The 25,912-nt window shown below is 43.3% G+C and overlaps 2 protein-coding genes across 4 annotated transcripts in view; one reads left to right on the plus strand and one right to left on the minus strand.

Moving 5' to 3' along the window:
- The window catches only part of ABCD3 (ATP binding cassette subfamily D member 3), a 609,690-nt gene that overhangs the window by 508,877 nt on the left and 74,901 nt on the right, over window positions 1–25,912 (minus strand). The gene's annotated exons all lie outside the window — the stretch shown is intronic.
- LOC127559486 (retinal-specific phospholipid-transporting ATPase ABCA4-like) overlaps window positions 1–25,912 on the plus strand; it is a 43,936-nt gene that overhangs the window by 6,862 nt on the left and 11,162 nt on the right. For all 3 annotated transcript variants that reach the window (XM_051993306.1, XM_051993305.1, XM_051993307.1), the window contains exons 5-17: window positions 338–432; window positions 1,217–1,249; window positions 2,098–2,203; window positions 2,320–2,394; window positions 2,644–2,813; window positions 4,284–4,461; window positions 9,999–10,114; window positions 11,408–11,555; window positions 15,424–15,547; window positions 18,487–18,616; window positions 19,890–20,034; window positions 23,280–23,342; window positions 24,941–25,047. In XM_051993306.1, coding sequence (XP_051849266.1) covers window positions 338–432; window positions 1,217–1,249; window positions 2,098–2,203; window positions 2,320–2,394; window positions 2,644–2,813; window positions 4,284–4,461; window positions 9,999–10,114; window positions 11,408–11,555; window positions 15,424–15,547; window positions 18,487–18,616; window positions 19,890–20,034; window positions 23,280–23,342; window positions 24,941–25,047 — 1,490 coding nt within the window. The remainder of the gene's footprint in view (window positions 1–337; window positions 433–1,216; window positions 1,250–2,097; window positions 2,204–2,319; window positions 2,395–2,643; window positions 2,814–4,283; window positions 4,462–9,998; window positions 10,115–11,407; window positions 11,556–15,423; window positions 15,548–18,486; window positions 18,617–19,889; window positions 20,035–23,279; window positions 23,343–24,940; window positions 25,048–25,912) is intronic.

Below are 25,912 nucleotides of genomic sequence, written 5' to 3' on the forward strand. Positions count from 1 at the left end.
AAAAGGAAAAGAGATGGGGAAAAAAAGAAGGGAAAGATTAACGGAAAAGAATTAAGCAATTTAAAATACATGTTGATGGAGCATGTGTACCTTGTTTCTAAAAGCTGATTCTGACAGATTGGGGGAAAAAATTATCTGCTACTAAATTTGAACCAATGCTCCCCTCTGGTGGCTAAACACACACACTTCAACCTTCACTCACATTTTGCTGTCACCAAAATTCCACAAGATAATAGAAAGTTGTTTTCCACTGGGTATGAAACTCTTCCGTTAATTAGAGTTAAAGAGATTCTATATTCAAAAATAATTAATGGGGCTTCCTTTCTCATGTCCCCAGAGAGTACAACGAAGCATGGAAATCCTACAGGACCTCACAAACAGGAATATCTCAGACTTCCTGGTAAAAACGTATCCCACGCTTATAAGAAGCAGGTAAGGAGAGATTAATAGGATCCTGTCAAGACAGGGTGTAAGGATCCCCGATTTAGAATTAAAAGGGACCTTGAAGACTTCTAGCCCAAAGTGTGCATGTCTTACATAACCTGATTTTTTTTTCTGCATAAAATTCAGATTTTGCTCTTTACTTGTGGCCAGTTCTTCCACCCAGCCACCCCTGCAGCTACATCTTGTAGAACCATATGCTGTGAATTTTCCATTAGAATGGAAGGCCCTTCAGGAAGGTGTTTGTGCCAGTCTTGTATCCCAGCACCTAGCATAGTGCCTGGCTCATATCTGACACGTGATAAAACGCTTGTGGCGAATTGTATTTCTGAAACAATCCTGGTCTGAGAAGACAGAGTGTACTTTTAATGAGACTTTCACAAGAACCATCCTTTGCCAGACCATAGATCCTAATTTGGACTCTGGGAGATCAGTCTATTACGCAACTTCTGTTGGCTACTACTACTGGCCAGAGGTCTTTCTTACCTCAGTTCTTGCCTTGCCTGGCAACCTGTTCCTTGGATCCTTAGCCCTGTTCCCCTGTTGCCATTGCTGGCAATGTTTTCTTTTAGGTGCTCTCACATCTGTCTCATGATTTTATATTTGGAAAATTATTAATTATTTTACAGTTAAATATTAAATTTAAACCAGAAAACTGAAGGTCCCTGAGAATTAGGTGAGGAGGCTAGGGGCAAAGGATGGGAAAACATAAAGGAGGAGGGTGAAATTAACATTAATACTCTAACTGGTTTCATTACATGATTTTGTTTTGCAGTATGAAAAGCAAATATTGGGTCAATGAACAAAGGTAAGAAACTATTTTTCTCTTCCTTTTTAGAGGAATTTAAATCTCAGAATGGTTCATCCAGAGTAGAGTTCTACCAATCTCATCTGAACTAGAGTCTGTAGATCTTTGCCTTGGCCACCCCTGGTTCTTCTCCTAGCCCCTATGGCCTGTGCCCTTAGTGGGAGTAATTATGCTCTTCATAAACATGGTTGCTGGCCCTTGAGATGTTTCAGAAAGTCCTATGGCTTTTGGCCTAAAGACAGGCAGAGGCTGAGGCATTGGGTAGAGAAGGATCCCTCAACCTTATTCTTCCTTTTTAGCACACTTAGAAATTCCAAAAGCGGGTCAAGTAATGCTCAGAATTACAGAACCTTTTCCCAGCCACTTAGCCCAATCCACATCTGCACAAGAATCCCTGGCAAGTCCTTATTTAGAATTTGCTTAAAGACTTCCAGTTAAGCGAAACCCCTTCATTGCCTCCTGAGGCAGCTCATTCCATTTTTTTGAAAGTCTAATAATTAAGAAGTTTTTTTCCTGACATTCATCCCGCATTTTGTTTTTGTAATTTTCAACCAGTGTTTTCAGTTCTGCTCTCTGAAGACAAGTAGGAAAAAGCCCAATATTTTGTTTTTAAAATGAGGGGGGGTTGGACTAAATGGCTTATAAAGGCTTTCCCGATTCAAAATCTAGTATCTTATGACATCCAATGTGATAGTTCATCAAATACTGGCAGCCAGTATCCCCACTCCATTCCCACCCTGTCAAAATTTTCTCTTTATGATAAACATTCCCGGTTCTATCAACCAATGCTCCTATGTCATGGGTTCAAGACCATTGCACCATCCTGAGGATTTCTGTTCCCTGAACAGGTATGGAGGGATTTCCATTGGAGGAAAGCTCCCAGTCTTCTGTATCACTGGGGAAGAGATAGTTGGGTTTTTACAAGACCTTGGTCAACTTATGAATGTGAGCGGGGTAAGTAAATGCCATCTGTGACAGACACAGGGTTTTGGGCTACTTAAAACCCATGAAAAGAAGTCACCAGCATAACTGAGAGATCCTTCTCTTGCTTATTTCCTTTGCCACTCTAGGGCCCTGCCACTCAAGAGGCTGCGAAAGAAATGTCCAACTTCCTTAAATATCTGGAAACTGAAAACAACATTAAGGTATCAGAACCGGTCCTAAGGCTTTGAGTTTCATGTGGTCCAGTTATTTTTCTTCCTTTCCCAGAAGAAGGAAATTCTTTCTCCCATTGAAATCTGGGGAGGAACATGGAGATTTGCCTCCTTTCCAGTTTTCTTTCCCTTTCGCAGATATTTTTCATTTTAATTAATTGTGAGGGCAAGTTCAGTGTCTCTGTTTCCCTGTATCAGAGGCTCACACCAACGAAGCTGTTGCCCCTTCTCCTTGGCTAGGTGTGGTTCAACAACAAAGGTTGGCATGCGATGGTTGCCTTCCTCAATGTGGCCAACAATGCAATCCTGAGAGCCAGCCTGCCCAAAGACAAGGACCCAGAGGACTTTGGAATCACTCTCATAAACCAGCCACTGAACCTCACCAAGGAGCAGCTCTCAGACATCACAGTGTAAGTAAGATGTCATTGGTCCATCATCCCCTGGATGTGACGCTCCCGGTCTTTGCCTCCCTCCCCACTACCTCTCTCGTCCCATTTTGGTTAGGTGGGGGCAGCCCGGGATGCTGGAACGAGCTCTGAGTCTGGAGCCAGAGGATTTCCCCTGGTCCTCATCTGGAACCTGGGCACCGAGTATCTCTGCAAGCCACTTAACTGACCAGTGAGCAAGTTGGACAAAATGACCTCTAAGATGCTTCCTTTGTCTGGAGCCATAATACCACAAATAGATGATCAGAATTTCAGAGCCAGAAGAGATCTCAGGGGCCCTCTCATGTCCCAAGAGAATCCCACCTGCAATGCACTCAGCCACTACTTGATACTTTCTTGTGAGAGGGAGCGCGTCCCTTCCTGGGGCAGCTCGTTTTACTTTCTGATAGCTAATTGGCAAGGAAAGTCCCCAGCCAGCCAGCCAATATCAAGACTAAATGACTCTTTGCCACTTTTTATCTTCTCGGCTCTTAGTTCTTGCCTCTGGGGCCAAACAGAGCAAGTCTGATCACTTTTTCACCTGATTGCCATCTATTTTTAAGGATAGTAAGGCTTAAGTTCATGGTTCTAGACTAGGGATCCTTCTCCTTTTTAATGTCGTAGATTCACCTTTGGGAAGCCAGTGAAACCCAATCTTTGGGATGTTTCTTAGAATATTGTTCTTAAATGCATACAACACAGCACATAAGTTTACAAAGAAAAAACCCACAAGGTTGAAATACATTTATCAAAAATAAAACAAGCAACAAAATTCATGAACCCCAATTCTGGAGCTAGAAAGGGACCCCAGAAACATCATCTTGAATATTCTTACTTTACAGATGCAGAATGGAACCCCAGAGGAGTTAGATTACTTGCTTGAGGTCATCTGGGTAGGAAATGACAGAAGCATCCCCCCGACCCTCACCTGAGCCCTTTCTTATTTGGACTAAATCTCCTTAGTTCCTTCATCTGGTCTCAGATGGCATAGACTCCAGGCCTTCAAGGGGAAAGGTCTGTCCCAGTTCAGGCCTTCACTTTCTGGCACAGTCTCCTGCCAGTTCATCTCCCTGCAACCTCACAGTGCCCGGTGGCACTGACTGGTGCCCTGTAGAAACTCCTGGCTGAACAACAACTCCGTTTATGACTTCCTTTCACTACGTTTCTACATGGAGCCTCTTTCCATGTTCAGTGCCTAGAACACCGCCTGAAACACAGTGGGCAGTAAATCTTTATTGATTAATAATAAACAACTGATTGACTATGACACATGTTTGCTGATAGAGTCCATGAATGGAGAAATTCTTCGCAGAGGGACATGGCCAAACTCACGTCACCCTGGGAGCGCTTGGCCTGAGGCTGCTTGAAAACCACAGCAGAGAATCAGGCTTTCTGATTCCTGTGGTCCCTCATCACAGCTGCCGCTGTGCCCCCTCCCTTTCTGTGCCCTTGTAGGCTGACCACCTCCGTCGATGCCATGGTGGCCATCTGTGTGATCTTTGCCATGTCCTTCGTCCCAGCCAGCTTTGTGCTCTATCTGATCCAGGAGAGGGTGAGCAAAGCCAAGCACCTGCAGTTTGTCAGTGGGGTGAGCCCCACCACCTACTGGGTCACCAACTTCCTCTGGGACATGGTGAGTATCTGCCGGGCGGGCCTCCATCCCTTGTCTCCCGCCTGAATGGAAGCGTGGAAACACGCCATGGCACCCGAGAGTGCTTTTTGTTGTTGTTAGGTTGCATTTTGTTTTCTTTCTCGTTTTTTTTTTCTTTTTTGATTTGATTTTTCTTGTGCAACACAATAATTGTAGTGTTATGCATAGAAGAACTGCATGTTTAACATATATCAGATTACTTGCCATCTAGGGAAGGGAGTGGAGGGAAAGGAAAGAGAAAGAAATTGAAACACAAAGACTAGCAAGGGTAAATGTTGAAAACTATGCATATATTTTAAAAATAAAAAGCTTTAACAAATAAAAAGAAAGACAAAAAGGACCTATATGTACAAAATATTTACAGTAGGTCTATTTTCCTACTGGCAAAGAACTAGAAACTGAAGGGGTTCCCATCCATTGGAAAAAGGCAAACTACATTATGGTTGCATGTACTATTGTAAAAAAATGATGGGAATAATTTTATTTTTTATAATAATAGCTTTTTATTTTTCAAAATATATGCAAAGATAACTTTCAACATTCACCCTTGCAAAACCTTGTGTTCCAAGTTTTTCTTCTTCATTTCCTACTTCTCTTTTCCCCTGGACAGCAAGTAATCCAATATAGGTTAAACATGTATAATTCTTCTAAACATTTCCACATTTGTCCTGCTGCATAAGAAAAATCTGATCAAAAGGGAGGAAATGAGAAAAAAAAACCAAGCAAGCAAACAACACAACAAAGTAGAAAATGCTATGTTGTAATTCACACTCAATCCTCACAGTCCCCTCTCTGAATGCAGATGGCTCTCTCCATCATAAGACCAGTGGAATTGGCCTGAATCATTTCATTGTTGAAAAGAGCCAAGCCCATGATGGGAATAATTTTAGAGAAACATAGGAAGACCTGTATGAACTGATATAGAGTGAAATGAGTGGAACCAGGAGAACAGTTTATATAATAATAACTACCAAGACAACTCTTAAACACTTAAGAGTTCTAGGATCAAGTCAATGACCAACAATGATTCCAGAGGATCCACAAGAAAACCTCCTACTCTTTTTGTGATAGAGCTGACTGACCCAAGATCAGAGTCAGTAATTGTGTTTTTGAACATGAATAATGAAAGGACTTGTTTTGCTTGACTATGTATATGTGTAACAATGTTATTTATTTTTCAGTGGGAGCAAAGGGAGGTGGGAGGGAGAGAGAGAAAATGAACAGCCTTCAAAGAGCCTTTCAGCTCTAAGGCTAAGACCCTATGACTTAACAACAGCCTTATGAATTAAGGTATTATCCCCATTTTACAGACAAGGAAACTGAGATTGAGAGAGGGTGACTTGTGATCTCATGGTCATGAAGCAGGGTGCAATATTCAGTCTTCCAAAGCTATTGTGTCACAGAGCAGTATGCAACATTGGTTCAGTTCATACTGACCCACAGAGGCCAGTGAGATATATGATTGGTGGTCAAGTGGACCCTTGTGAAATTCAGTATCATTTTATTTTGAGGGATGTTTTGGAACTTATAAGATCTTCATGAAAATAGAGTCCCCTCCCTCTGAGAAAGTCTCTGCATTGTTGGGACAATAACAGGGTTTTCCCCACCCTGATTATTGCTGCAAAAGGTATGGCAAAGATTGTCTGGAATCTTTTTGTCTACTCCATGCTTCGGGCTCTAATCTAATATCCTCTTGAGTGTGTCTTGAGGGATCCTCAAATCTAGGATCATCACTTCAGAACAGAAAGGATTTTAGATATCTAGTCTAGGAGTAGCGAGGTGGAGCAGTGGGTAGAACGCCAGGCCTGGGGTCAGGAAGACTCATCTTCCTGAGTTCAAATCTATTCTCAGAGACTTCCTAGCTGTGTGATCCTGGGCAAGTCGCTCCACCTTGTTTGCCTCAGTTTCATCATCTGCAAAATGAGCTGGAGAAGGAAATAGTAAAATATTCCAATATCTTTGCCAAGAAAACCCCAAAGGGCTCATGAAAAGTTGGACATGATTGAAAATGCCCAAACAACAACAAAGTCTAAACTCCTTCATTTTACAGTTGAGGAAACTGCGTCCCAGAGATTAAATGACCTGCCCAAGACTGCAGCCCCAATAACTAGCACAGCTGGGATTCTCTGCCTCTGGGTTCAGTGTTCATTGCACTGTATTATGCTTGTTAAGGGCCATGATTTTGGCCAGGCAGGTGCAAATTAACCCCTCAGCTCCCCTGTACTGACTAGGGCTGTTTTGAACAAGGAGGGCAAGGCACAGATCTTGAACACTTGGGTTGATTTTGCCCCTGGATGAAATGACACAGGACTCAGCTGGGGGGCCTTTGAGCAAGAAGAATATAAAAGTGGTTCGGGGGACTTTAAAGTAGAGCTCTTGCAGCCTTGGGGAAATTCCTTACAGATTGCTTTTACCTACTTTTAATTTTCTGAACTTCTTTTAACTACTTGGGGATATTAGAATATGTTTTTAGCAAAAGGACTGTTTGCTTGAACCCAAGGCTGTATGTGTCTGAGTAATCCATTGCACCAAGAGTGCAATCCCAATAATGCTGCCAGTGGTTGATGATAGTTTCAATTTTCATATTTTAACACTTAAGAGATTGTGGTTCCTTAAATGGACAAAGAGAAAAAGAATGTGCCTTCAGCAGCCTTGTTGAAGGCTATGTTCCTGATGTCTTAATGGCATAGTAGGAGATGTAGTTACACCATTCCAAATCTGTCTATCATCATTCTTTGAGTTTCTCCACCCTCTGCTGCCCACGGGGGAAGCAAGCTCAAACACATTTCTGGGAATGACATGAAGCTCTAGGAGCTCCCCTTCAAGTGAACATGTCATTGGCGTGTGTCTACATTAGCCAGGTACCATTAGCCGAAATAAGTCAGGCAAAAATCAATCAACAGTTCTCAATCTATAATAAACCTGTAAGCTCAACTTGGGTTTTTGCTTACTTTTCAGTCGAGCTGTGAACAGATTTTATATTCAAGGCTGACAGTTTACCCATTGTTCATTTAATTTAAGACACGATGGAAAAGTTCCATCCCTTATCTGCATTTTTTTTTTTTCATTCAACCCATCAAGAAAGCTGAATGGAGGCCTGATGTTCCAGGCAGAGCCCCCTGAGCCCAATAATAAGAAGAGTTTCTGAAGGGATCACTGTGGCTACCTCATCAAACAAACAAAAAGAATCCCTATTTAACATATCCAATAAGTAAGTAATGAGGAACCCACCATCTCTTGAGGAAGCAGTTCTTTGGGACTTTTAGAGAACTCAGATTGTTAGGAAACTTTTCAAGCTTCAAGACTAAAATGGAATCTTTGCAATTCCCACTCACTGTTCCTGATTCTACCCTCAAGCTTTCAACCGAATGAGAGTTTAGGTGAAATTTGTTGACAGGTAGATTTTTTTTATATATATATTTATGAATTCTTGGAGAGTATCCAAAAAACTATGAAGCATAAGTATTTCAATTTATTCACCTAAATCTGAGTTGGAAAAAGGAATGTAAGGTGCACAGGTAGAGGAATTCTGCAACCCTGAAAGGAGTCAGTGGCAAAAGGACAGATGTGTATTTCCATAAATCCTTAGAGGTCCCTCATTGTACAGTGGACTTTTGTAAAGAATTGACTCCATAAAAGAAGGAAAGGGACCCACTTATGCAAAAATGTTTATAGCAGCCCTCTTTGTAGTGGCAAGAAACTGGAAACTGAGTAGATGCCCATCAGGTGGAGAATGGCTGAATAAATTGTGGTTTATGAATATTATGGAATATTATTGTTCTGTAAGAAATGACCAGCAGAATGATTTCAGAGAGGCCTGGAGAGACTTACATGAACTGATGCTGAGTGAAATGAGCAGAACCAAGAGATCATTGTACACAGCAACAGCAAGATTATATAATGATCAATTCTGATGGACGTGGCTCTTTTCAACAATAAAATGATTCAGGTTAATTCCAATGATCTTGTGATGCAGAGAGCCATCTACACCCAGAGAGAGGAGTGTGGGAATTGAGTATGATTCACAACATAGCATTTTCATTTTTTTTTGTTTGCTTGCATTTTGTTTTCTTTTTCATTTTTCCGCTTTTTGATCTGATTTTTCTTGTGCAGCATGACAATTATATAACTATATATATGTATTGAATTAACATATATTTTAAAATGTTTAACACATATTGGATATTATTCAATATATCCATCTAGGGGAGGGGATAAGGGAAGGGAGGCAAAATTTGGAACAATAAGGTTTTGCAAAAGTCAATGTTGAAAAATTATCCATGCATATGTTTTGAAAATAAAAAGCTTTAATAAAAAAGAATTGATCCCAATCCTATGTGGCCTGTTTGGCCAAGGAAATCAAGAGTTCCTCAACAGATAGGGCTTCCGTAAGAAAATTTCTTTGTTAATGGTATTTTTACCTTTGGTATTATAATTTTGAAATTATTAGAAAAAGTTCTACCAAGTGCTTTATTTTTCAGCATAAAGCTCTTTTGCTAACAAAATTTCCCCTTCCCCCTTCTCCTATGGCCTCCCATAGTGGCTTGGTCTCTGTACTTGGGATTAAGAAAACTTTAGTGAAGGTCTCACCTCCATCACTTACTAGCTGTGTTACCCTAAGCAAATCACTTAAACTCTCTGTGCTTATCTTCTCATCTATACAATGCAGAGGTTGAAAAAATTGTCAGTCAACAAGTATTTCTTAAGTGTCAGGCACTGTGCTCAGTGTTGAGAAGACAAGTACAAGCAAAAAGGCAGTCTCTGCACTCAAGGAACTTATGTTCTAAGGAAAGATGACACAAAAGACAACCAAATAGCAAAACATTTTTGAGGGTGAGAGAGAGAATAAATGAGGGGAAAATACACATTTTCTATTTCTCTTTCCATCTCTTTCTTCATTTTTAACTTAATTTTTCTTAAGAGTTTTTATTTTCAGTAGAGTGGGAGATCTATGTTTTCTTTCACGACTTGACTTTTATGGAAATGTTTTGCAAAACTTCACATGTGGTTTCTTAATTGTAGGTGGGGATAAGGGAGAAAACCTAGAACTCAAAATGTAAATTTTTGTAAATGTAAAAAAATTTGTTTTGAATGTCACATTAAATTGGTAAAAAAAAAAAAAAAGAAAGTAAGGGTGGAGGGGGGAAGAAGAAAGGCTGGGGGAGGCAGGGTACAGAGTATGACAGAGTCTGGAGTGCAGCCTGGTAATGAATGATGCTGGCCTGAGAGCTCTCAATGGATTTTCAGGGAGGAGCCACCCAATCAGAGGGAAGGTTCTCAGGAGCCAAGGGTACCAAGGTCTCCTCCAGGTCTAAATCTTTATGATTCTGTGGTCCCACTCCATCAGCATTTAAGTTTTCCAACAATATTATTTCAAACCCAGAGTGTTCCGTGGCCAAATTAACTTGAGATGCATTGCCTAGTTCAATCCCCTCTCCCTGTTCACCCCCATTTTATAGGTGAACAAACTAGTCCAGAAAGTTGAAATGACTTTGCCCTCCTTCTTTCCCTTTTACCAGGTCAATTATGCTGTGAGTGCTGGGATAGTGGTGGGGATCTTCGTTGGATTTCAGAAGCGAGCATACACGTCCCCAAGCAACCTCCCGGCCCTGATTGCCCTGCTCTTCCTGTACGGGTAAGTCACTTGGAACTGATGGGGGCTAATACTAGAAGGAAACCCAGTCTTAAGTAACCAGCAGGCAACAGACCGTCCTTGCCTAGGGGAGGTTCCCAAGTGGGAGCCAAGGAAGGGGAACAGCAGCATTTGTAACGGGCCAGGCTGTGGGTTTGCTGACCAGGGGCCCGGAGGACCTCGGGCACTGATTGATTCTTCAGCCAGACACATCATAGGATTTTCGAGCCAGGAGAGACCATAGAGCTCATGATTTCCACTTGTCCATTTAGCTGGTGGGAAACTCTTGTCTAGAAGAACCACCGAGAGCTGCTGCGACCCGGGGAACAGCCTCTCCCTAACTTCACGCCCCTTTCTGACCTGGATTTCCTCCATCAGTATTGACCACAGTGATTTTGGCTTAAACATGTACTAAAAATGTTGCAGAAATGCTTGTGTTAACTCAGCACCAGAAAAATAACTCTGGAATTAATCCAAGTCAATTAATCCAATTATTCCAATGAACACCTTTCCATCCCCCTCTCCCTCCCTGGCATATGGTAAACTATTAATAAATGTTTGTTGACTTGACACTGCCCCTCGGGAAAAAAAGCCTCCCAGAAGCCAAATGCCCCCCCCCTTTGTGGGTTCTTCAGATATTCCTCACAAAAAATAAATAAGTAGAAGGGATGTGATGGTAGGACACAGGCTCTGCAGTCAGAGGATCCCAGGTCCAATCCCAGCTCCACCTGTTTGCATGGACTTGGATGGGTCCCTTAGCTCTTGGGGGTAGGTCAGCGTTTCCTCCTCTGTAAAACAAAGGAATTGGTCTATGACTGGTAAGGTCCCTCCTGGCTTAGATTAATAATCTCCTGACCCTGATATGCCATCAGAATGAATGGGTCCCTCTCATAGGAAAACAGGCTAGTGGGGAGAGGAGCCTTAGGGAGCATCCAGGGACATGCGGCAGGAGCTGGGTCATTTGCTGAAGGTTGCCCAGGTAACACACACTGGGACAAGGATTCGGACCCCTGACCCCACGCTTCCCCCTTCCCCACTGGTCATCAGCCTTCTGGCGTCCGGGGGTCAGCTTGGTCTCTGGGAGGCCGTGAGATTGTCAATGTCTGTGGGCTGGGAGAGGCCGCAAGATGGTGGGGAAGGAGCCAGAAAAGAGGGGAGGCAGGAGCCAGCCCGGGCCTATTTTGCTGCCCCTCCAAGCTCCGGCCTGCTCACAGAGGGATGTCAGTCTGTCGTGGCCACAGTGGGAGGAGAGGAAAACTAAAAGGCTGCTCTGTGGGGTCTGGGGGCTCTCGACAGATGGGCCGTGACCCCGATGATGTACCCCGCCTCGCTGCTGTTTGACGTGCCCAGCACAGCTTACGTGGCCCTGTCCTGTGCCAACCTCTTCATCGGGATCAACAGCACCGCCCTCACGTTTGTCCTGGAGCTGTTCGAGAACAACAGGGTGAGTGCCGTCCTCCCGTTCTTTCACAGCCTGGGGGGGCCAGGGGCCGCCTCCCTCCTCTCCCCCCCCAAAGGTCCCTCAGCCCAGAAGCACGTTCCCTAATACTGGCCCTTATTTGCTTCTAAGTGAGGAGGTTTTTGCTTTGTCTTTTTTACTAGCCCTATCCCATGAGTGCTGAGGGACCTCTGGTTCAGTGGCCTTCTACCGGATCATCTGGGGGAAGAGCAGAGAGTCCTTTAAGTCTCATCTCAATAGGGCGATAGATTGATATCAAGCTAGAAGGGATAACCCTCCCTTCGTTTGGTGGATCGAATGAGTTAGTATTCATACAGTACTTAGCATGAGGCCTGGCACATAGTAGGTGCTATATACATGTTTATTTTCAATGCTTTGCAGATGAGGAAACTGAGGTTGAGAGAAATGAGGTGACTTCTATGGCATGTGCCTAGGAATAATAATAAGAACATTAATAATGAATATTTATTTGGCAAAATTTGTTAAATTTTGCAAAGTGCCTTATGCAGATTATCTTATTTCTTCATTTTTAACAAACATGTAAGGAAGGTGCTATTACTATTTTCATTTTACAAATGGGGAAAGTGAGAGTGAAGGTAAATGATTTGCCCAGAGTATCACAGTAATTGTGGGAGGCAGGATTTGAATTTCATCCAGCATTCCATCTTCCATCCTAAGCTGTCTTTTTAAGGACTAAGATTATTTTGGAGCTACATATCCTGAAGTTAATAATCCATAAATGTCTAAACCCTAATCTTCCTCAGAATGTTCTCCTACTTCTGTCCAAAAGATGTTGCTGGAGCTTCATCCTTAGAGGGCATACTAATAAATATGGCATCATCTCAGTTCTAATTTGGGGGGCTCTTGGAGTTTACTTCAGGCCATCTTCAGTTCTCAGTCCTATTCCCAATAATTCCTAACAACCTTTCTACAGGCCTTTTCTTTGCAACAGTTGTCCAAGCTTTGTTCTTTATTAGTTTTTCATGAGACAGGATGCTATCAAAAAAGCCACGAGTGCCTTCTTCCATCCAGACTTAAGATCCTTTTATATTTTTAAACCAATTTAATTTTAAAAATTTAACAAAAAATTATTTTCTTGCTACCACATATCCCACCTCTAACTTGAAAAAAGCAAAGAAAGAAAAACAAAATTATTGTAACAATATGCACAGTCAAGAAAACAAATTATCTCATTGGCCATGTCTAAGAAACCTGTCTTGTTGTACTCTAGTCCATCATCCATCAGGCTTCCTGGAGGAGGAGGTATTTGGGCTGGTCCATGAAAGGTAGGTGTGAGGGGAGAGTTCATCAGCAGATGGGAAGTGTGCATCATTACAGGGCCTCTGGAATCCTGACTGTTCACTTCATTAATGAGACCTCTTCAGTCTTTCTGACTTGCCAAATCAGTTCCCTAAGGTGTTTCTGATCTCTAAGCCTCAGGGCCAAGGAAGCCTCCCTGGAGCTCTGGAACAAGCATCTTTCTCGGCAGAGTTGGCTTGGGGATCCTTAAGTATCAGCCTTAGAATAATTCCTGGCAGGCCTTTAAGTCAGGCTCCCAGACCCCCACCACATACCAAAGAGTAATCCAGGCTCTGGAGCCGCCCAGGCGAGGCCTCCCGAGACAGACGGGAGCTTGTCTGCCCTTGCAGGAGCTCCAGGCAACAAACAGCCCCATCGGCCTTGTCAGCCAGGCCCCAGAAGCGGCTGGGAGACCCCGTGATGGCGGCGACAGCCGCAGGGCCACTGAGTGAGGGCAAGGCTCTGCTCTTCCAGAATGCTGAGGGACCCCTTCCTTGGACACCATAGAGACAGGCTGGCCCTGGGCCTCCAGCCTCTCAAGGATGCTTCTCAGGGCGCAAAGAAAAATCTCCAGGGCGTCCAGGGCACAGCTTCTCAGGCAACAGGAGGCCTCGGGCTCCTCTAGGACCATTGCACAAGTCCTCGCTGGCAGGGGATGGAATGGGATGCAAGCACAAATTGATACAGAAAGGCCTGGAAAGACTTCCAGGAACTAACGAGGAGAGAAAGATAGCAAGAATTAGATAACATACAAAGCAACTGCAACATCCGAAATGGAAGGAACCCCCAGGACAAAGACAACTGACGGTGGTTGTTGCAAAACTTTCATATACCACAATTTATTCAGCCATTGTCCAACTGAAGGGTATCCACTCAGTTTCCAGTTTCTTGCTATTATGAAAAGATCTGCCACAAACATTTTGCACATGTGGGTCCTTTTCTCTCTTTCATGATCTCTTTGGGATACAGACCTAGTAGTGAGACTGCTGGATCAAAGGGTATGCAGTTTTATAGACATTTGAATAGTTCTAAATTGTTCTTCAGAATGATTGAATCGCTTTACAACTCCACCAACAATGCATTAGTGTCTTAGTTACCTCACATCCCATCCAACATTTGTCATCATCTTTGAGGAAACATTTAAACATAAATAAAAACAAACTAATTTGGGTAGTGAATGAGGAAAGGCCAAGAGGGGGCTTTTGAGTTGAATCTTTCTACTCACTTTCTGTGAACAGGCGAGATCTTGATTGACTAGCTGAGCTCCAGCCCCCCAGGAGGCCTGTGTGCTAAGACTTACTGACCTTGCCAAACCCCACCCTGGCATTTTTAAGCTGTGGCACAAATAGTATTATCTTCCACTTCCCAGTTTCTCATTCCTCATCCCTTATGAGGTGGTTCAGAGAGTGGTCCAGATAAGCCCACTGCCCCTCCCTCCCTGGGGAAGGGGCAACCTCCTGTTAATGCTACATCAACTCTTTGTCTAAAACTTCCATTTGTAGAGTCCCAAGAGCTTTTCAGGCTTTTAGACCTTGGACTGAGGACAATAGAGTCTGCATGTTTAAGTTTAAGATGCCCTTTTGGCATCTCTGTTCTTCCCATAATTGCCATGACGAGGCACTGAGATGGCACTCCAGATAGAGCTCTGGGCCTGGAATCAGATCCAGCCTCAAACACTTACTAGCTGTGTGATCCTAATCAAGTCACTTAACCTCTGTATGCCTCAGTTTCCTTATCTGTAAAGTGGGGGTAATAACATCATTTACCTCTCAGGGTTATGAGGATCAAAGGAGATAAGTATAAAGTGTCTGGCAGATAGTGTGTGTGTGTGTGTGTGTGTATACACACACACACACACACACACACACACACACACACACACTATATAAATCCTTATTCCCTTCGTTCCCTTTTCATCTATCTGTTTTGTGGTGTAACACTTTGGAAGCAATTCTCTCCCCTTTGTATTACAATCCTCATTGTTGTCAAAAGAAAGGTACTAAAATTTAATTTTCCCTGAATGCTGTCTCTGGGCTGGGGGCTGTCTGACGCTAAATAAACAAACAACTCCTGCTTTCAGGTATTTGGCCCGTTCCCCTGCCCCTTCTCTGAATCTCGAAGACCTACCTGTATTTTCAGATTTCCCTTGCTGATTTTCTGTATTCTTCAGCTCCTTCCTTGTGGCCTCCCCTGCCTGTAATCACCCCACCTTGCACTGCCAGGCAACATCTGATGAGACAGGGCTCCTCTTTTCTGTCCTGACCCATCGGGAAGACTGGCAAAGTGGATAGACTCTTGCTCAGAATAAAGCTTTTAAATGCATAAAATAAAATATATGGTTCACAAAGGAAAGAACAGGATTGGGGATGAGCCACCAGCCTTTTCCAGGTGATTTAACAATGAACACCAGAGGGAAAAGTAAAATATCCATTTTTTTTTGGCCACGTTCTGTCATAGAGAGCCAGTCTGGTGCCCCAGGTCGGGATATCCTGTGGACTTTGTCTCTCCCCTGTCCCGTCTGCGTCCTGTGCCTCACTTGGTTCTTGTGTTTCAGGCCTTGCTCACCTTCAGCGCCGTGCTAAGGAAGGTGCTGCTCATTTTCCCTCACTTCTGCCTGGGCCGGGGGCTCATTGACTTAGCCCTGAATCAAGCAGTGACAGACGTCTATGCTGCCTTTGGTAAGTGACTGTGTTCCGGGTGGGCTCCTGCCCGGGATGGTGGACCCCCGTCTGCCGCAGCCATGAGAATGAGGGGTAGCTGATGATCCGCGCTGGGTATACCTCACTGTAGTCGCCATCTGCCTCGGTTTCCTCGTCTGCAGAGAGGAGATAACAACAGCACCTGCCTCTCAGGAGGAGATCATAATTGCAAAACCCTTCGCAGGGTGCAAAACACTGCGGTAAAAATTATGGAAATGTTAGTTATTGATACTATAATTGTTGTTGTTGTTATCTCATACTTGAGCAAGTCAATTAGTATCTCAGTCTCCCAATGGAATATCAGGCCAAGTCTTAAAACAACAAACAAGTAATAGCATTTATATAAAACTTTAAAATTTGCCAGCACTTCACCAATATTATCTCATTTTATTTTCATCATAACCTGGGAGATGAATACTGTGATTGTTCCCACTTTACATTTGAAGAAACTGAGGCAAACAGATGTTAGGAGGCTTGCCTAGGTCACCCAGCCAGGAGGTATCCGAGGCCAAATTTGAACTCCCAGGCCCAGTGCTCTAACCAGTTAATCTCCTAACTACCTAGGTACAAAAATGTATGGTACAAGGTCGAATATGTTAAGGACAAAGGAGAAATAACATTAACAGGAGGCTGCCCTTTCCCCAGGGAGGGAGGGGCAGTGGGCTTATCTGGACCACTCTCTGAACCACCTCATAAGAGATGAGGAATGAGAAACTGGGAAGTGGAAGATAATACTATTTGTGCCACAGCTTAAAAATGCCAGGGTGGGGTTTGGCAAGGTCAGTAAGCCTTAGCACGCAGGCCTCCTGGGGGGCTGGAGCTCAGCTAGTCAATCAAGATCTTACCTGTTCACAGAAAGTGAGTAGAAAGATTCAACTCAGCTTCCAAAGTGTTACACCACAAAACAGACAGATGAAAAGGGAAGGAAGCATTTATATAATGCTTACTATGTGCCAGACCCTGTGTTAAATACTTAATTATTATCTCATTTGATCCTCATCACATCCCTGACCAGGAGGTACTATTATTACCCCCATTCTACAGAGAAGGAAACTGAGGCAAGCAGAGATTTTTTTTTAATGACTTGTCACAAAGTGTCTGAGGCCAGAATTTAATTCCCTTCCTGGCTCAGGCCCTGTCCTCTATCCACAGAGCCTCTGAGCTGCCTAAGTACACAAATAAATATAATAGAAGGAGCACTTCAGACAGTAGGAATCAGAAGTAAGGACTTTGAGGAGCTTCACAGAAGCTCTCATCTCTTCCCTGAGCAGAGAAGGACCAAATGCAGGCGCAAAGGGACCCTGCGCTGTGCAAGTCAGAGAGGGTGCTGAGAACCGAGACAGTGAGGGTCACTGAGCAATGACCCCCAAGGGAAACAGGATGCCCCTCTTCTTCACCCTCTCCTGTCATGGAGAGCCTCCTACTACGCACTAACAGTCTCTTGAGTTGACTTGGGTCTGGTGAGCGCAATAAAAGTGACCCTCAGGAGAGTCTGCTGAGATAAAGGCTGTCATTCACTGGGGCTTAAAGTTTCCATCTTGGACTTTCTGCTTTGCACAGAGCCTCAGAAAAGGGAGGCATCCGAGGTCTTGTCTTCTAACCCACTTCTGATGGACTGGATGGGCTTTAGTTGGAAGAGTTACTTTTAGTCCAATACAATCAGTGTTTATTAAGCACTTGCTATGTGCAAAGAAGTGGGGGGTGTTTGTGATCAAGGACCTTGCAGTCAGAAAATTCTGGGTTCAAGACCTGCTCCTTCCCAGGCTGGCCTGGCCTGAGTAATATATGAGCCTCAGTTAGACCTTTAACTTCTCAGTAACAAAAGGAGAAGCTGCAGAAATGCTGCCAAGCTGCTTTGGCAAAGAGAGGGAACTTCCACATTGGGAGTTCATAACACTGACGAGCTCACAGGTCAGTGTGATGGAATACACCGTGTTGTAGGAAGGGATGAGCAGGTGGATTTTAGAAAAACATGGGAGACTTGCATGAAATAAAGAAGAATGAAATGAGCAGAACCAAGAAACCATCATGTACAAAAACAGCAATATTGTTTGAAGAACAAAACAAGCCATTCTGAGTAATATATTCAAGTGTGTAGTATAGTTTTACACGCGTGTGTGTATGTGTGTAAAACGGTGGCTTTCTGTGTTGTAGGGGTGGGGGAGAAGGAAAAAGAGAGACCGAACTTAAAATGTAACACAAAAAAATTTAATTAAATTTTTAAAAATCGCAGGTTAAGACCACCTCCAACCCTTTCCTCTACCTTCAATCCTCATCTCAAAAAAATAAAATGTACAAGGTACACTGGAGATAGAAAAATAAAATGGAAAATAGTTCCTGGCTTCAAAGACCTTCTATTCTGCTTAAATTAACCTTCCTAAAACATTAGTACAATTCTCCTCTGCTCAAGTAGATTTGGAGGTTTCCATTGCCGTGTGGGACAAACTGGAGTAATAAACCAAATTCTCCTCCTTACAATCTAACTCTGCCTTTCCAGAGTGACTAGACATTCCTCCCATTTCAGCCCGTCATGCTGTTATTTCCTGTACAAACACTCCCTAGCTCGTCTTGATGCCTTTGTGCATGTCTGTTGCCCAGGACTGGAAAGCTCTGGGACTTGGTACCCCAGCTCCCACCATGCCTCAGACCCTTCCTGTCTCCCTGAGAAAAAGCTGCTCCATCCATCCATTCTCAATTATTTGTTTTTAAATATATTTTTCATTGATTTGTTTGTGTGCACGTTGTCTCCCAGGTAGAATGAGGGGTTTTTTAGTGCAGAAAGTGTTTCATTTTGGCCTTTGACTTCCCACTGCTGAAAAACATGAGGGGGGCATTGTAGCTATTGAATAAATGCCGATTGAATTAAATTGAAGCCATAACTCATGTTGGTCTTTACCCCTCTCCCCATCTTTTCACAGGGGAGGAACATTTTTTGGATCCTTTCCAGTGGGACATCGTTGGAAAGAACCTGGTTGCCATGGCAGTGGAAGGGGGGGTCTATTTCATTTTGAACCTGCTCCTCCAGCACCACGTCTTCCTGGCCAGATGGTACTTGATTGAGAAAGGGAGGGGGTGGAAATGTAGTCTCCATGAGTTTGGTCTCCCAGTGATGGGCCTCTGTCTTCCCAGCTTCCACTTCCATTCGTATCAGTTCTGAGTATAACAAAGTGACAGGTGGGGCGTGGGAAACAGAGGGGCCCGTGGAGTACTCCACTCCAGTGACTCCCACTCTGGCCCTTTTCCCACTACTCAGTTTGATTCTCCAAACAAGCTTGTTCAGTTTCCCTGACTCCATGTTGCTGCCTCAGTCCTTCTCAGAGAATTTCTCTCGTTGCTGACGGTCAGATCCCTGAGCAAGCAGTGAGGGGAGATCCAGGGATGGGTGAGGAGGGTGTGTGCGCCCAGGTGAAGGAAGGACGCATGATGCTAACTTCCGACCTTCCCCTTAGCTCCCAGACATGCTTGTGCCTACTGATTCAGGTTTCTTAAGTACTGCAGGTCTCTGCTGTAAGACACATGGTCCAGCTCCCGAGGCTTCCCAGAGACATATTTTATTGTAATTAGTATTGGTATTTTGGAGTCCAGCAGAGTAATTAATGCTTAATCAGGCTTCCATTTATTAAATGCTAAGACAGGCATAAGATACTCCCAGGGAAGAAGTTCTCTCTACCAACTGCTATTGGGAAATGTATAGTCTTAGAGAGTTGACCGGGGGCCAGAGTTATCGAGGAAGTTGAAAAGGAGACTTGGACCCCTATGTCCCCTCCCCGTCCATTCAACCTCTTTTTCTCTTATCCAGATGATTACTATATATGTGTATCTGAATTGAGATTTTACTGTACTTCTTTCTCATGTATGTCATCCTTTAAAGTGAAACAACAAGATTCAGAGTAGGTTTGGGGGTTTTAATCTATGGTGAATTCATTAAATACTGTGGTTTCCTGCCTCCCCAAGTGGTCTTGTGGTTCAAATAAATAATAATGGATGCAAAATTCCTTTGAAAATTACAATTCTGATGCAGGGTAGTGCTATTAAGATCTCTGGGGCTTTAGAAAATCAAAGATTTCTATGATCTATGTTCTATTGTATTGTTATTTATTTTATCAAATATTTCCCATTACATTTTAGTTTACAAGGGAGGATACCCCTTCTCATCCCTAATTTTAAGATGAGGGAGTTAGGTTAGGGGTTCTCTGCCCTTTCTGACTCTGAATATGGGTTTCTACAATAATTTGTTCAGGGGTTTTTTTTGTTTTTTGGGTTTTTTTTTGTTTGTTTGTTTTTTTTTTTTTTTTGAGAATTAACTGTCTGGTTCCTCTAGGATTGCTGACCCTGTAAAGCAACCCATTGCTGAACCTACTAAGCAACTTATGGCTGATGAAGATGATGATGTGGCTGAAGAAAGACAAAGAATTCTTAGTGGAGGCAATAAAACTGATATCTTGAGGCTAAATGAGCTCACCAAGGTGAGAAAGCATGATTCCAAATGAGTCTTTACATGTTTGCTATCTGCAGCAGGCACAATCTCTAATTTACTCTCTTTTTATAGAGAGGACCATATAGTAAAAGTCGCTAACTAGCGATTTTTGTACCTGGGCCAAGGGGAGAGGATCTGAGAAAACAAGGGGAAAAGTTGGTTCACCTAGGGAGGGACTTTAGGAGGAGGAAGCATGCCCAGGAGGGACACCCAACTTGTCTGAAAAGGCAGGAAGACCCCCCGCCCAAAGCTAATACAGACAAGAATGGGGCCTGGCCAGGAAGAAAGCACAACTTGGGGCAGCGTTGTGTGCCCTGCATTTTTACATTTTCGGGTTTTTTTTATTCTGAAATTAACAGATATCAAACTAAATTAACATTTCCATAGAATAGGATAGGATTGTACATGAAACTGAGATGTAGATATAGCTATGCATATACATATGTACATATACATGTATACTTTTTCCTAAAAAATGTATTTGGCCAAATGAACTGTGCATTTTAATTTACAAGATGACAGCAGTGTTTACTCATATCTTATGGGCATCCACTTTCCACTCTCATTCCTTCCATCCCTCATTCAGTATAGCAGAGCTCTAGTCTCCTGGTCAATCAAATACCAGCCACCTTCGACCTTTATGTTTTCTCGTGACCTCACAGCCTCGGACATAACTGGAGCTTCTCCCCCCCTCCCCCCAATCACCTACCCCTGCCACCCCACAAGATCTCCCATAATTCCTCAGGAGCTCCTCCTTGTGCTTATTTTTTTTCAAGGTAGATTTTACTTTTTAATACTCGCCAACCTCTTTAAGCCCCACTGCTGCTCTCTGTGCTGACCATCAGAAGGCTTTCCCTCCTCTTTAGCTGCTTTTAGATTTCCCGGATAGAGCACACCGCTGAAGGAAGCATGTTTGCAGGCTTCCTTTTGGAAAGGAGTCTGTGGAAGTGACCTGAGCATGATTCTGCCCAGTGCTTGTCCTAACATACGGAGGTCGCTGGCCCAGGACAATCCTTGTTCTTACAGACAGTCACCCTCGGGCCTTTCTGGTTTCCATCCGGGGACCAAAGAGAATAAAACAACATCTTGGCTCTTGTGTTTGGTCAACAGAGAAGATCCTGGCGATCTGGACCGGTGTGGTCCGGAATAATCAGGACCAGAAAGACAGGGTGGGGCAGTGAACTTCAAGGTAGAAAAACCTGAATTCAAATCCTGCTACAGACACTTAAGCATCTGTTGGTCTGATTCCTAACCTGAAAAATAGAGTGTTGGACTGGATAAGTCCAACCTTTAAAGTCTCCTCGAGCTTGAAATCTATGATATAGTGATCTATCTCCTTGAAGAGGAGAGTTGTGAGAGATAGTGGACCTTGGGGGTTAGTAGAAAGAAAAAAAAAGGGGGGGGGAGAGAAGGAAGGAAGGAAGAAGAGAGGGAGAGAGAGAGAAAGTTAGAAATTACCCAGCCAAAGGTCACAGGTGAGCAAGCACTTGCTGTGCCTTCGGCCTTTTTCATTGTGCTAATTCAATTAAATACTTTTAGGCACCTGCTTTGTACAGAGCCTATGCCAGGTACTATGAGTACAAACTGGGGAGAGTCAACACATACACAGATTAGTAAATGAGGAGGGAAAGGATTAACAAATTAGGGGATCTGGAAATGTTTCATGAAGGAAGTCCTTAACCTTTTTGTGTCATGGACCCCTTTGGCAGTCTGGTGAGGCTGGTGAGCTCCAGGGCTTGGCTCATGTGTGTGTCTCTTTGTGCATATATATATCTACAGATCTCTAGATGAAGACATTATACACACATATCTTTTTCTATTTAACTATACAAATACATAGATAAAAATAATATAGAGAATTTGAGAGGCAGAATTTGAGAATTTGAGGGTGACCTATGCAAAAAATACATGGAGACAGAAGATAAAATCCTGAGTTGGGGGACTTATTGTTGGTAGTCCAACTTATTTAAAGAGAATGCATAAAGACAAAATGAAATAAATCTGGGAAAGGTGGTTAGAGCCAAGTTCTGAAGGGCCTTGAATGCAGGCTAAGGAGTTTTTTCCCTAAAAGCAATAGTCAGAGTTCTCCAACAGCAGTCCCATAGTTAGACCTGTGCCAGAGGCAGTCTATTTGCTTTGTGGAGAACGACCTGGACCAAGGTGAACCTGGTAGCTGAGAGACTGAATAGAAGTCTATGTACTAGTCCGAGTGAAAGATAATGAGGACTAAACTCATTGGCAGAGGGAATGGAAAGAAAGGGATGGATGCCAACAAGGAAACCAAATGCGCTTCTCTGCTGATTGGTTAGTGGAACACTCCAAGGTTGAGAGCCAGGTGATTAAAAGCATGGTGGTACCCAAAGAGATGGAGGGAAGCTTAACAGAAGGGTGAGGGAAGATGATATAGATGTTATTTCTTCTTAGAGTATAAGCACCGTGAGGGTAAGGACTGTTTTAGGGACCTTTTTCTCTGTATTCCCAGCGCTGAACACAGTACTCGAGACATCAGTGCTCAAAAAATGCTTCAATTCTGGACATATTTGAGAACCTCAGATGCCAAGAGGACATCTAGATGGAGCTGTCCAGCAATTAGAGATGAGAGATTGGAATATAGCTCAGTATAGAGATTTGGGAGTTATTGGCAGGGAGATAATATTTCAGGGAATTGAATATATGGGAGCAGATGTGTTCATCATGGGAGAGAATACAAAGCAAGATTTACAGAGTAAGATTCCTTTTCTTCTTGCTCTATACTCTCTCCCTTAATCAAGAGATGGGTTTTAGGAGTGGGGGAAGGTGTAAGGTGATCCATATGTTGTTCCTTTCCAATGGATTATAAGCACCTTAAGGATAAGGATTTTTTTTCATTTTATTCATTTTAGGGGAAGTAGTATGCATAGATTTTGGTAATAATTCAGGATCACTCTAGATTTAGATGACTAGATAGTGCCTTGGATAGTCTCACTTTCTGATCTAGGTCCTATCCTCCATGTTACAAATGAATAAAGTGAGCCCTAGAAAGATATAAATGATTTGTTCAAAGTCACACAAATAATTGGAACAACCAATGTTCTTTCTTCTCCCCTGTGATATTAGAATCTCCTGCATTTCTGGCTGGCTAGAGGAGTTTGGGCTAAGATACTGAATATTTTGTCTAGCCTCCTTGCTTGGGGTTCTGGGAGCACTAGACCATTTACCACAATAATAAGAGTAACTTCTCATGATTTTTTCCAGATTTATTCAGGCACCACAAGCCCAGCAGTGGACAGGCTGTGTGTCGGTGTTCGCCCAGGAGAGGTCTGTATATACCAGGCTTTTTATAGAGAGGAAGAATGAAAATTAGTTTGAGCCCAAGAAGTCAGACCCATCAAAAAGGTCAGGCTAAGGCCTTGACATAATATGAACTTGCTGCCTCGCCTCCCCATGATCTCTGTGTTGGAGAAGGGCATGCCTGAGCTGTATTTTGAAGGAAAAAGGAATCCTGAAAGGCAGAGAGAGAAGAAATGGTGCATTTTATGCACAGGAGTGACCAATCAAGGGATCAGGAAAGGAAATGGAGTACTGCATGTGAGGAATAGAAAGAAGTCCAGTTCTGCTGAGCCATAAAATGTGGGAAGAGAGCTATTGTGAGAGGCAGGAAAGATAGCTTAAGGCTCAGTGGTGAAAAGCCTTAAAAGCCTCTTTTGTCCCAGAGGCCACAGGGAGCCCTTCTTAGCTTTTAGGAGCAAGTGACCTCTACCTGAATTTCAGTCAGCAAACACTGACTGAAAAATCTTTTATGAGTAAGAGAAAAAAAAAAAAAAGATGAGGGGAAAAGAAAAGGAACTGACTAGAAATTGACTTGTAGCAATTGAAGTAAGCTGGGAAAATATCTCTGGATCCAAAGATTTTTATTTTATTTTATTTTTGTTATTTTAGTCTATTTGCAAAGTTGCTGACCCATGGTAGGTTATAGATGCTTCCATATTAGAAACAAATTTGGTCTGCTTTCAAGGAACCTATAAAGAAAAGCCCAGCGTGTAGACCACCCTGGCGTCATCCTCTGATTAGGCAAGAGCTAGGGACAAAGTCTATCCTGGTTTTTCCTTTCTTTGTAGCTCTGATTTAGCACAAAACCTGGCACTCAATAAGTACTTAAATGCCTAATGACTGAATACCTTTGGGTGGATAATAATCATAGTAACTGACTTTGTGTAGCAAAGCTTGCAAAACACTTTTTGAGCTTTATTAGAACAAGCAGATGATTATGTTGTATTATTTGAGCAGCAAAGAAAAATTCCTTCTGGCTCATATATCATCTATAGCATAGACCTGTCAGACTTTTTGAATCATTTATTCATTCAAAAAGCTATTATTAAGTGCATATTATTATATACAGCCACTGTGCTTTTAGCTTATTTGTTAGCTTTTTAGTTATTTAAGAGATTGAAAACTGCAGCAAAAAGTAAAAATCTGGAACCTGAAATAGGTAATAGCAAGCCATCATCAGTCATTAACACTTAAGCCAGAATGAGGTTATCAATTTAGCTATCAGAGAACAGAACTCTTTGTGGATGGAACATCGAATAGGGGAAAGGGTCTACTTCTAAACTTTGAATGCTGTCCTTTGGGTCCCAGGTGGGAGACCCAGTGAAGGGATAATGACAGAAAAGGGACCTATTGAGGACTTGGATCCTGAGGTGGGTTATAAGAATAGAGGAAAAGAACCCATCTGAAGATCAGGAAGATGCCAAAGTCCTGTTTCATCATTTGGTCTGGGGTCAGCCCTGATTGAGGAGACTGTGAATATTGGTGTTATATTATCAATGTAGACCCAGAACTTTCCACATGGGCAGGCAAAAGAGAGAGAATAAAGAAACATTTCTTCCAGCCCAGCTGTTTACCTTGTGTTTTAGTGCTTCGGTCTCCTGGGAGTGAACGGTGCTGGTAAGACGACCACGTTCAAGATGCTCACTGGGGACATCCCAGTGACCTCAGGAGATGCCGTCGTGGTAGGGAAGAGGTGAGCGCCTCGCTTTGTGGACCGGGCCCTGGCTCCATGGTGCAAACACTGGTCCACACCAAAGTAGAAGATATAGGGAAGCCATCATAAGGGTCCTCCGCCAGGCAAACCCCCCGTCCATAGTCATTGGGCCCAGAGAAGTCATGCTAGGAATAAGTTAGCAGGCCCAGGATCTGAACTCATCTCCTCTACTCTAGTCCCTGCTCTTGGCTCTAGGCTACAGCTGCTTCTCCTATACCAGGGCTCTCCCTCCGCTAATGAATAAGGGTAAGAAAGCCCATTTCCACCTGCCGTCAGGTGGCGTCTCTAGCTAGTTGTTGGATGTCTAGAATGTATGAAACTCCCAATTCATTCTCTGAAGGGTTTTCTTTCTTTAGTAGTTAAATTCATATATGATCTTAGTCTGAGCCTTGAAACCTCAGGGGCTCATTAGTGGGGACCTCAAGAGTGGGGTTGTACTTTCTCCCTTGGAGGGCGGCAAGGAGGGGGCTCACTTCCCTGACACCCTCTGGGCTAAGGGCCACCCCATAAAAGAACCCAGTACTGGCACAGTCCTCTCCCAGATAAAGAGGTATGCCCTCCTGCTCCATCACGGTCAGTCAGACTATTCCCAAAGCCCCCTCTTCCACTCTGAGCATCACATTTCAGGAAGGGCGCTGAGAAACCAGGAGTATGCAGAGGAAGCCATCCAGGGCAGTAAAGGGCTTGCGTCTGCATTACCTGAGGACTGGCTGAAAGAACTGAGGGTTTTTAGCCTGGAGAAGAGAAGCAAAAAGGGATGGTGGTGGTGGTGAGAGAGCTGCCTTCAAGTATTTGAAGGACTTGAAAGCATTTCAGGGCTTCATAATAACTAATAATAACTGGC

This window comes from Antechinus flavipes, chromosome 4, assembly GCF_016432865.1.
Source record: "Antechinus flavipes isolate AdamAnt ecotype Samford, QLD, Australia chromosome 4, AdamAnt_v2, whole genome shotgun sequence".
Classification (NCBI taxonomy): domain Eukaryota; kingdom Metazoa; phylum Chordata; class Mammalia; order Dasyuromorphia; family Dasyuridae; genus Antechinus; species Antechinus flavipes.